Source organism: Myotis davidii, unplaced genomic scaffold (genome assembly GCF_000327345.1).
Source record: "Myotis davidii unplaced genomic scaffold, ASM32734v1 scaffold295, whole genome shotgun sequence".
NCBI lineage: Eukaryota > Metazoa > Chordata > Mammalia > Chiroptera > Vespertilionidae > Myotis > Myotis davidii.
Genome location: NW_006286683.1, coordinates 141,722 through 153,180, shown reverse-complemented (window position 1 = coordinate 153,180; position 11,459 = coordinate 141,722). Strand labels below are relative to the sequence as shown.

At 56.5% G+C, this 11,459-nt stretch overlaps 1 protein-coding gene across 1 annotated transcript in view; it reads right to left on the bottom strand.

Moving 5' to 3' along the window:
* PCNX2 (pecanex homolog 2 (Drosophila)) overlaps positions 1 to 11,459 on the bottom strand; it is a 119,286-nt gene that overhangs the window by 24,116 nt on the left and 83,711 nt on the right. The window contains exons 24-30 of the mRNA XM_015560584.1: positions 10,817 to 10,875; positions 8,433 to 8,648; positions 7,662 to 7,915; positions 4,495 to 4,728; positions 2,589 to 2,701; positions 459 to 603; positions 3 to 41 (exon numbers count right to left, since the gene is read on the bottom strand). Coding sequence (XP_015416070.1) covers positions 3 to 41; positions 459 to 603; positions 2,589 to 2,701; positions 4,495 to 4,728; positions 7,662 to 7,915; positions 8,433 to 8,648; positions 10,817 to 10,875 — 1,060 coding nt within the window. The remainder of the gene's footprint in view (positions 1 to 2; positions 42 to 458; positions 604 to 2,588; positions 2,702 to 4,494; positions 4,729 to 7,661; positions 7,916 to 8,432; positions 8,649 to 10,816; positions 10,876 to 11,459) is intronic.

The window sequence follows — 11,459 nt, the reverse complement described above, 5'->3', positions numbered from 1 at the left end:
ACCGCGGGGTCCTCGTACTCGTCGGGGCAGGTGAACTGGTCCTGGGGGGAGGACGGGGCCGAGGCTGGGGGACGCGGTCAGGACCCACTCCCAGGCCTCACCCTCTGCTCTTTGGACCCTGAGCTGGACAGAGGACGCCTTGTCCCACCGTCCCAACCGCTGGACTTGCCCAGGGAATTGCTGCATGGCTCACGTTCCCAGGACTTCCCAGGACTGTGGGGTGCCTCTGGTTGGTCCCCTTCTCTAGCCACCTCCCCCCATCCTCGTCAGCATCCCCACCCCTAACCGCTCTGCAGGGCAACCTGCGCTGGCCGGTCAGGAGCATGCGGGCTGCCTCGGTGCTCCGTCCCCAAGTCACAAACCCCCTTGTGAATGTCGCACGGGGAAGGGGACCGCGTTCTCAGAGCTGAATTCCTCTCCTACGGCTTCAGGCTGGTCCTTATAAGGAGGGTGCTGACCTGGTGGAGCTTGAGGGCCATCCTGATGGCTGGGGCCACCACCTTCTGCAGCAGGTCCATGTCGGCGAACACCCACTCATCCCGGGCGGCGACCCTGAAGTCGCCCTTGAAGAGGGCGTGGAGGCCGTGCAGGAAGGAGTCCAGGCTGCAAGATAGGGTTTCTCAGGGAGTGTCCGTCGGAGCTGCGTCAGGGTCAAGTCAAGGTGTCCCAGCGAACAAAGCAGAGCCGTGCCTACGCTGGGCTGCCGTGCACGGCTGACCTGGGAGTCAGTGTTCCAAGTCACCTGGTGTTTTTCCCAAAGATTTTCTCATGGGTTTTGAGTCGTTAGAGAAAAAATAATGTATCATGACCATGTGCAGCTTATCTCAGAATGGTAAGGATGTGGAAAATGATTAAACATCTCAGATTTAAGGAGAATATCATCACCGGAGTAGCAAACTGAATCCATCGTTAGAGAAAAAATAATGTATCATGACCATGTACAGCTTATCTCAGAATGGTAAGACTATGGAAAACGATTAAACGTTTCACTCAGAGATTTAAGAAGAATGTCACCGGAATGTGTGCCCCAGATTTTGAAAGACTTCGCATTCTTTCCCGATAATACCATGAGAATAGCCCCTAAAGATCAATATCGAACAAAAATGGGGAGAGCATAGAAGTGAGCAGGCAATTCACAGGGGAAAAAAAATGTAATTGACCAATGAACATGGAGGAAGAGTCTTAAACCCTCACTGGCAGTAATGGAAATACAAATGAAGGAAGAGGGAGATACAGGATCTTGCCCATGAGACTAGGAAAATGAAAAAGATGAAGTGTCCAGCGTTAGTGCGGCTGCGACACAGCACCCTTGGAGAGCGTCCAACGTGGGACAGCCTTTTGGGGGACCACTTTCGCTGAGTCTCTTAAAATGACGCTTAGAAATCATTTGAGCGCCGGAATCAATTCTTTGCAAGCGCCCCCATGTATTGAACTCCAGCATATGAAATGCAGGGCACAGCTGTGGGGTTGAAGCAGAGGTGGGGCTCCGGCCTCCCGCCCCCACGATCTACCCAAGAAGTCAGAACCTCATGGATCCGAACACTGGCCTGGGCAACGTGCACCATCAGTCACCTGCAAGTCACGGCTGCACTGAGGATGGGGGGCAGGGCTTACAGGGTGGGCCCCCCGGAAAGCGAGCCTCCCCCCAAACCACCGCATTGCTCCCAGACTGATCTCATCGCCGCCTTTGGAACGCGAGGGGCTGTCACAGAGGATTAGGAGCTGTTTGAAACCCAGGAAATCCCATCAAAACCAGGCTCGGAAAGCAGCTGGAACGCATGGCGCTTAATCAGGGAAAATAAATAAAGCCGGGCAGGCGAGGAACACCTGGTCAGGGGCCGCGGCGGAAGCTACGCCAAGAGCCGGCCCCGGGGAAGCCTTGGGAAAGCGCTCCGCTCAGCCCGCAAAGCGAAACCTCTGCGGCCTTTGGTGTGCAATTTGTACAGGAAATGGAAATTTCTAGAAACCTGCGAATCAAGCGACGTGCAGATCACGGCCGGGGTGCTGTGACTCGAGCCGTGAGCCCTGTGAGCGGAAGGCCAGGGGCTCCCCTGTGAATCAGAGATCAGACCTGGGTGACAGGGTGAGCGGCTGGGAGGGTCAGGGGAGCTTCGATTTGCTTTTGTTCTTTAAGAAGAGAAACTTGAACTGTTTTCACGCAGAGAGAGCAGGGCCCGTGGAAAGAGAGTTTGAACAAGCAGCAGGGGCCTCCATTCGGCAAGGCCGCCGGGCAGAGCAGGGTGCAGACGGGAGCAGGGACGTGAGAGACGGTGGGAAAAAAGGGACGTTTACTGAGCAGGGACCTTGCCGGGCTTTCATGTGCACGATCCCCTCGCATCTGCCCAGCAAACCTGCACGGACCCTCCACACAGACGCCCAGGGTTCCGGGGTCTGGACTGTTCCCCGTTAACGCCAGGTTCAAGTCTAACGCTCGAAGAGATCACTGATGGGTCTGTCGCTGCCCAACAGGGTCACTATGGAGGGACCGTCCGAAAGACGTGTGAGCAGCCCACATGCAAAAATGATTGAAAAGGCCTGTCAAAGCCAAGCAGTGCCAGTGCCTGTCCGCCCCCTGCCCCCCCGCGTACCTGAGAGCCATGCTGTGCGCGGCCGTGCCCAGCGCTCTCCTCCCCAGGATGCAGAGGGCAAAGGCCAGGGTCACCAGCGGGGAGTCCTCGTCGCTGTCCAGGGTCTGCGAGGCCTGAAAGAGCAGGGATGTTACCTCGCCCGTCACAGCTGCCCGCGTGCGCCACGGCGTCACCCGTGTGCGGCCGGGGCAGGTGAGGTCCGCTCAGTGTCAGCAGCCTCCGCCGTGAGCGGCTCTGGGCCGCTGCTTCCTGCCTGAGGTCGTCTCTCAGGTGGCTCACATGCCAAGGAAACTGACGTGAGGGCACAGGGCTGGCATGGGGCTTGCTGACCTCGTCGCCGGGCAGTTTGCATCTGGCACCTCAGGCCATGAAGATGGTCAGAGATTAGAGTCAACCGAATGCCCACCTTCACCCCGTCCGTGCCCACCTTCACTCTGTCCATGCCCACCTTCACCCCATCTGTCCCCACCTTCACCCCGTCCATGCTCACCTTCACCCTGTCCATGCCCACCTTCACCACATCCGTGCCCACTTCACCCTGTCTATCCCCACCTTCACACTGTCCATGCCCACCTTCACACGGTCCATGCCCACCTTCACCCCATCCGTGCCCACCTTCACCCCGTCTGTGCCCACCTTCACACAGTCGACACCCACCTTCACATGGTCCATGCCCACTTCACTGTCCATGCCCACCTTCACACTGTGTTCACCTTCACATGGTCCGTGCCCACCTTCACCCCGTCCGTGCCCACTTCACCCTGTCTATCCCCACCTTCACACTGCCCAGTGCAAAGAGGCTTTCTGTTCTCCCTCTGACGAGAGCCACTGAACCGACCAAAGTCCACAATCGGCAACTAAATTACATGACTCTCCCACACTTCACTGTCCATGCCCACCTTCACACTGTGTCCACCTTCACAGGTCCATGCCCACCTTCACCCCGTCCATGCCCACCTTCACACAGTCGATGCCCACCTTCACATGGTCCATGCCCACTTCACTGTCCATGCCCACCTTCACACTGTGTTCACCTTCACATGGTCCGTGCCCACCTTCACCCCGTCCGTGCCCACTTCACCCTGTCTATCCCCACCTTCACACTGCCCAGTGCAAAGAGGCTTTCTGTTCTCCCTCTGACGAGAGCCACTGAACCGACCAAAGTCCACAATCGGCAACTAAATTACATGACTCTCCCAAGTCGGCTTTAAGAGGCAGCAGGAGGGGACTGGCAGCAGGAGGGGACGGGCAGAGGGCATTTAAAGCCCAAGTGTCTTTAGCAAGAAAAGGGGAACGAATGATCTCAGGAACCAGCTGAGGGGAGAGGAGAGCCGTCCCGGGAGCAGTAGGAATCTCGACAGAGGCCCTTGTGGTTTCCAGTGAATTCCCCTCGAAAGGCCAGCGCCCGGCCTGGAGAAGTAAACTGAGGCAGGAAATGAAATCCAGGCCCTGACCCTGAGCACGGACCACGGAGATGGGCCTTCAGGCTCCTCCATCGGAGCTACGGCCGGTGGCTTGTAGCATTACCAGATGCCAATGCTTTTCCCGCCTTTAGTTTATTCATCTACCAGGGAGGACAGGAGAGACCGGCTGTACAGTTTTCCTGGTTCACTTTTTTTAAAAAAACATGATTATTGACTTCAGAGAGGGTGCGGGGGGGAAAGAAACATCCGTGATGACAGAGAATCATCAATCATCAGCTGCCTCCTGCCCGCCCCTCACTGGGGATGGAGCCCACAACCCGGGCATGTGCCCTGACCGGAATCAAACCATGACCTCCTGGCTCATAGGTCGACGCTCACCCACTGAGCCACACCAGCCGGGCAGTTTTCTTGTGTTTTTTTTTCACTTAGAGTCAAGGCCCCAGCCCTGCCCGCACCCTCCTCCCCCGCCCCCACACACACACCTCCTGGGTCCTCCGCGCGCAGTGCTGGATCCACTCGAGGTAGACGCTGCAGTAGCTGGCCCGCGTGACGCCCTGCAGACACGGCACGTAGTCCTCGTCGATGTTGATGTTGAACACGGCGAGGTCGCGCTCGATGTGATGCCACTTGGCAAAGGGCTGCAGCGCCGTCAGGAGGGCCGCGTCCTTGGTCCAGGAGAGGAGCTTGGGGGACGTGACCAGGTAGTAGATGATGCTCTGCGGGGAGGAACCAGGTCTGAGCCCTCGCAGCTGCTCCAAAGCCAGAGGGCTTGTTACTCACTGGAGCTCCTAACGCCGGCGGCTGTCAGAGGGGCAGGGGACACGCGATGGCCACGTGTGTCCTGTGTTTCCTGTGGGGGTGAGTGACAGAGCCCACGGGAGACATTCCCAAACCTCTCTAAGGGCCCCTGCGGGGACGAGGGAGGGGGGAGAACAGGATGTCACAGACGGACAAGGACCGACTCTGGGGGAGAGAGAAGGACAGCCAGCCCTCTCCTGGCTGGGACGCACGTGAGACCCTGGCTTCTGTGGGCGCCAGGCTGGGCCGATCCCCCGGGGACAGGCAGACCCTCCTCCAGGTCTTGCCACGCAGTGTTTGATGGACTAAAACAGCAAAGCTGCACTCGGCCCTATGAACCAAGAGGTCACGGTTCGATTCCCGTCAGGGCACATGCCCGGGTTGCGGGCTCCATCTCCAGTGTGGAACGTGCAGGAGGCAGCTGATGCATGATTCTCTCATCATTGATGTTTCTATCTCCCCCTCTCCCTCCTTCTGAAATCAATAAAAATATATTTTTTAAAAAAATAGGTCGGCTCAAAGTTACAAGCACATGAGGCTCTGTGACCGTGGCCAGAGTGCCCGCGTCTCAGCTGACAGTTACGGGGGAAGAAGTGTGTGTGTCCACACATCTGGCTCCAGCCCACATCTGGCCTCGTTTCCCCGGTAGGTCCTAATCACGTGTCCCCGACAGGAATAACAAACAAATCAAAAGACGGGCGTTTCGCTTTCCACTCATTTCCAAGGAATGAAAATACCCTCCACGGATGAAGTCAGACTAGTAAACGAGATCTTTGACCTCCAGAGGTCACAACCCCTTCCTCCGGTTCTGGCAGAACCCTACAGCCTTGACTTTGGAACTTGACCCCAGCCGGGTGCTCAGCTCTCCCGGGCGAGGGGACTGGGACCGTCCTTCTCACCAGGAGGAGAGGGGACACGCCAGCAGCTGCAAACCGTACCCCATTTCCACTTCATTTAAGCAGAAATCCCATCCGGAACGCGGACGCTGTGAACCCCCCTGAACCTGTCAGGACGAGATAGACAGGCCGCTGAGTGAAACTGACAAGGAACCAACTGCGCGTGAGAACCGACTGCGTAGACCCCGATCCGGGCTGGAGGCAGGACCCCTTCTGGCGGGACCCTCCCGCTCCTCATTTTAATTGCAGATCAGCGCGTTCTCTCACTCCCGGGTGGGTCGGGCAGCAGACCCCCGCGTCCCTGTGGGCCCAGCTGCCAGGCCAGCGATAAGCCATCTCCTTTGTCCGGAGACAATGGCACCGGGACCCAGGCGCCTCGGGAAGCCGCGTCTGGACCCACAGGAGGGTTTTAGACCTGAGTGAATGGAGAGATGGCGGGGACCCAGGGGACCCTCCGGCCCGGCGAGGAAATGACTTCAAATGGATGCATGGGGGGCTGGGAGCTGACTCGGTTCATTGGGAGATCAAACAACCCTTCTGTGCAAAGGAATTAGCCTACACTTTCCCCCCCTGCTCCGATCTGCCTGCCAGTGAAAAACAATACAGAGAATAACATGGACCCCGTGAGAGCCGATGAGATTCAGAGCCACGAAGGCGCCTGCAGTGACCAGGAACCAAAGAGGGTGTTCCTCACTTTTCACCCCACAACGCTGCTCCTTCCAACGGCCGCGCAGCCTCCCGAAACCCTAACCTCCCGCCACCGGGCAAGGACAGTCCCGAGACCTGGACACCGAGGTGGCCTCACGGCGAAGGTGGTGAGGACGAACCACGCGTGTTTTAAAGATTCCACCACGGGAAAGGGCGTCACAGCACTCCTGGCTGCAGTCACGTCGGGGTGGGTACGCGTGGTTGAACCTCCGACCTCACAGTCTGTCCTCTGTTTCCTGTCACTATCAGCACACGCTGGGGCGCCCCGGGGCAGCCCCTCCAAATTTCCAACTGTCCTCTGAGCTGGTGAACTCCTGACCCTCCGCGCCTGGGGTTTTTGTCTTGTGTTTCCTCGTTGCTGCCTCCGCCTCGGCTGGCAGGGAGTTTGGGGTCCCAGGTGAATGGGGGTCCTCACTTGGAATGGCTCTGAGGATGCTCCCATCATGCAAAGTGCTCCCTCGGAACAGGAGCCACCCCAGGACCGTTCCAAGCCGAGGCTGACCTGCGGGCCCTCCCCGACCTGAGAAAACACCTTCGCCCCGCCCAGCTGTCACCCTCCGACCTGGTCCAGTCTCACTCTGGTCCTCCAGGGATCTGGGTCCAAACCGGCCCGTCTTCCGAGCTGCATGTGCATTGGGCAGACGGTACCGAGCAGGTACGTGATGGGCGCTCAGTCTCCACACGCGGAGGAGAAGGGCTGCTGAGGCTAATCGGGAACGGGTCGCTTAGCTCTGTTTTCGAGTTAAGTTTAGCTTAGGACGTCATTCTGGTCATTCTCACGGGCAAATGCACAGAGCATCTAAACCGACACTTGTAACGTGTAATCGGCTGGGTCATGTTTTCAGGATGTTGCCATTCATCACCACCAGCATTACCATAACTGGAGCTGTGTTAGAAGCGAGACAGCCCCGCCGGCGTGGCTCAGTGATTGAGCATCGACCTATGAACCAGGAGGTTACAGTCTGATTCCTGGTCAGGGCACCTGCCTGGGTTGTGGGCTCGATCCTCAGCAGGGGGTGTGCAGGAGGCAGCCAATCAATGGTTCTCTCTCATCATTGATGTTTATATCTCTGTCTCCCTCTCCCTTCTTCTCTGAAATCAATACAAATATATTTAAAAAAGAAGTGAGGAGACAGACCTGGGTGAGAGGCGGACTGCCTGTTAGAACCTGACTCGGCCTGGACTCCGGCTACCCCACAGCCTCGAGGGTTTTTCACAGGTCCGGCCGGGCCCCACGTGACGGGTACCTTGACGTAGTAGCGGATGAGGATCCTGCGCAGGTCGAACACCTGCAGCATGGTGGCCGCGTTGTTGTCTAGGACGCTGTAGCCCTCCAGGATGTACTGCGTCCGCGTGACCTCCCAGGTGAGCCAGCGCAGGTGGAAGGCGGCGTTGCAGGACAGCAGGTGGGGCAGGTGGCCGGGCTGGCAGCAGCAGCAGCCCCGGTCGTCCTCGTCGCCCTCCATGATGGCCTCCACCTCCCTCTGCTGGCAGTAGGTTCCTGGCGGAGCAACGGGACGTGAGTTTTATAAAGAGGTCGGGTGGGGGGTGGGGTGAAGGGGTGGTGGCAGGGGGGGAAAGGTAGGGGAGCCTGTGCTGAGAAGGGAATTCCCTCCTACCTTTTTTTATTATTATTATTGATTTCAGAGAGGAAGTGAGAGGGAGAGGGAGAGAGAAACATCAGTGATGAGAGAGAATCATTGATTGGCTGGTTCCTGCACGCCCCACACTGGGGATCGAGCCCACAACCCGGGCCTGTGCCCTGACCGGGAATCGAATCGTGGCCTCCTGGTTCAGAGGTCGATGCTCAATCACTGAGCCATGCCGGCCGGGCCCTCTTGCCTTTTTTGAGGGACAATGACCACTTATAACTGTACGAAGGCAGCTGGGCCACGCTATTTCTCATTCTACCAGCCAAGCGTGCAGTCCTTCCTCGTTAGAGGGGACTTCCTAAGTTTTATGTGATGATAACTCAAGTCACTGACTCCCAGCAACCTTCACACCCAGGCGATCCTCACCTCGGAATTCCAGCCCTCGGAGCTGGAAGGTGACGAGGCCGTTTCCGACCTCGATCAGGTGGACGAAAGCATTGAGGTAGTCGGAGGCCAGGATAAAGCAGTCGCCGGAGCTGTAGTTCCCCCAGCGCCCGAGGACCAGGTCTCCGCAGAGGGACTCCTGGAGGGACCGCGTCAGGTGCTCATAGAAGATGGAGTTGAGGTTGTTGTCATCACTCGCTGAAGAGAGATGAGACACATGCCAGGTGAGTGCTGGGTCCTGCGCCCTCAGATCCAGGAAGCAGAGCTGTCATGTGATCAGGGCTAAATCAGGCCTTTCAGATACTTCGCCATCTCAGTGGATGTGGTGGGACCCCCCTGTTTTTCCCTGACACATGTTCTACGCCGTCTCATCTACATAATTGGACTGAAGTCGAGTTAAATGCAGAACACCTAAAAATCCATGTCTCCCACAGGGACCCCCTGTCTGAGCTCTAGACCAGCGGTCGCCAACCTTTCGGACCTCAGGGACCACCAGTGGTCCACGGGTCACCGGTTGGCGACTGCTGCTCTAGACCTTATACCCACGTGTCTACTTCTCCTGTGTGTCTACAATGCCTCACCTTCAACATGTCCCAAGCGGGCCCCTCTGTTCCCAGACTCAGTCAGCTGTAACCTCGGGGCCTTTGTTCCCACTTCTCCGCGCCCAAGCCTCTCCGTTTTCCTTTCTCCTAACATTTTCCGCATCTTCCTACCTCCCTCCATATCCAGGACCTCTGCCCTCTTCCCGGCTACATGATTGTCTCAGGTGGACACCCACACCTGCCTGGTGGGTTGCCTGTGTATCTTCCCTGGGACCTTATCTAGTGGATTCTCTATACCCGGGCTGAGTTAGCTTTTCAAATCTAACAGCTAGGTGTGCTAAGGCCCTGGTGGAGAATCAGTGCTCTTAAGATAGTGATGAGCTTTCTTTTTCTTTTTCTTTAATCCTCACCTGAGGATATTTTTCCATTGATTTTCAGAGAGTGGAAGAGAGAGGGAGAGACAGACAGAAACATCGATGTGAGAGAAGCGCATTGATCGGTAGCCTCCTACACAAGCCCCGACCAGGGCCCAGGCCGGGGAGGAGCCTGCAACCGAGGTACATGCCCTTGACCGGAATCAAACCCAGGACCCTTCAGTCACAGGCCGATGTTCTATCCACTGAGCAACACCAGCCAGGGCGAGAGAAGATTTCTTCACGTCACCTGTCATAGGGGCCCATGTCACTCATCATCCACGTGGGCTGAGCCGTGTCATGGTGTCTCACAAAGCGTCAGCACGTTTGGTTTCTATGCAGAAGAAGCTGCCTGGCCTCCATTTCATTCCTTTCCTATGATTCTCTGACACTGAATAGAGATGTGAGTCTCTGGCAGTTTTAAAGGAAGGGCCTGAGTGAGAAGTTTAACTTCTGCCTAATTGTCCAAATGATCTGATGCTTAAATGACACAAAACAACTTAATCCACCCAAAGTGGAGATCTCCTCAGAACACACTGACTACATATCTGCATAATTAGATTAAAATGAGATAAAATTATGCATAATTAAAGGCACAGTGCACTCAGGACACTGTCCATCTGCCCAGTGTCAATGGCCCTGGAATGTCACCGCGTCCCACAGCCGCCCCGAGAGACAGCTGTGCCCACCCCAACTTGTACGGCCAGGAAGTTCAACCAAAAGTAAACCTCTCTCTCCAGGTATTCTCAAATTTCAACTGATGAGTTCCAATTAGTCATGTGCACGCAACTCAAATACAGATAATGGGCGGCCTACAGTTCTCCCCAAACAGAATTCCTGGCCCGGGGGAGGGGGAGGTGGGTAAAAATAGAAGTTAATATTTGCATTCTGATCCGAGAAAGAAAAAGGAGGCAGAATGATTGCAAATTAGGTAGATTATGGAAAGAAAGAAAAAAAAAGTGAAATAATGTTCTAGCAGGTCAATCCTTCCATAGCTTCATGCTGAAGGGAAGTTCTGGAGGCCTCTGGACCCTAGAGCGTGGATGGTGGGATGACCTGCCTTTAGGGACAGGCCACCGTCCGAGCCTGCTGTGTCGCCACATGATGTTTCCTAGGAGACCAAGCTGCCAGCGTCTGTACGTGATGTTTATGGCACAGACACACACGTCTGAACGAACAGAGGCGTTCGATGCTGAGTTAATTCTACGTGACGACGAACTCACTTCCACAGAGAATCGGTCCGCGTGCCCCGCCTGTCTGCCCAGCTTTATCTGTACGTTGGCGTATTATGTGCGTGGTCTCCGTGGTAATTTCAAGGAGCAAGTACTTCATCCCCTGGTTGGATCGAAGGACTCCACCCACAGGACAAAGGACATCGTTTGAATAAAAGAGAAGGAAGGGGACGTCTCACCTGGGTCCCTCTCCATCTGGACGGCCAGTCTGGTGTTGGAGTTATCCACGCGCCTGGTGCTGCAGGGGCCACAGAACAGGGAAAAGTCACGGTGAGACCCCGCAGGCCAGAGAGCTGGTTTGCAGACATGGCCGTGCGAGTGGGGAACGCACAGGAGGTGAGGATGATGGCTCCAGTTTGACAACGCTGCAGCGAGGGGTCCCGGGGACAGAGAGAGGGAAACGCACGGGAAACACGCGGAGGGAAGAGATGAGGAGTTCTCAGGGTTAGGGAGCACAGCCTTGTGCCTGCTCAATGTGGAACGCCCGATCCAACCGACAAAAGCCGGCACTGGACTGCCACCAGAGTGTCCGTCTCAGCACTCAGTGCACCCGTAGCATCTTTCTTTGCCACGATTCCAGAGATCATGGCAAGTGCTCAACGTCTCCGCCACTTGCTTTCAAGAGTTAGGGGGCAGCCCAGCCAGTGTGGCTCAGTGGTTGAGTAATAACCTACGAGCCAGGAGGCCACAGTTTGATTCCCTGTCAGGGCACTTGCCCGGGTTGCAGGCTCGATCCCCAGTGGGGGGCGTGCAGGAGGCAGCCGATCAGTGATTCTCTCTCATCATTGATGTTTCTCTCTCTCTCCCTCTCCCTTCCTCTCT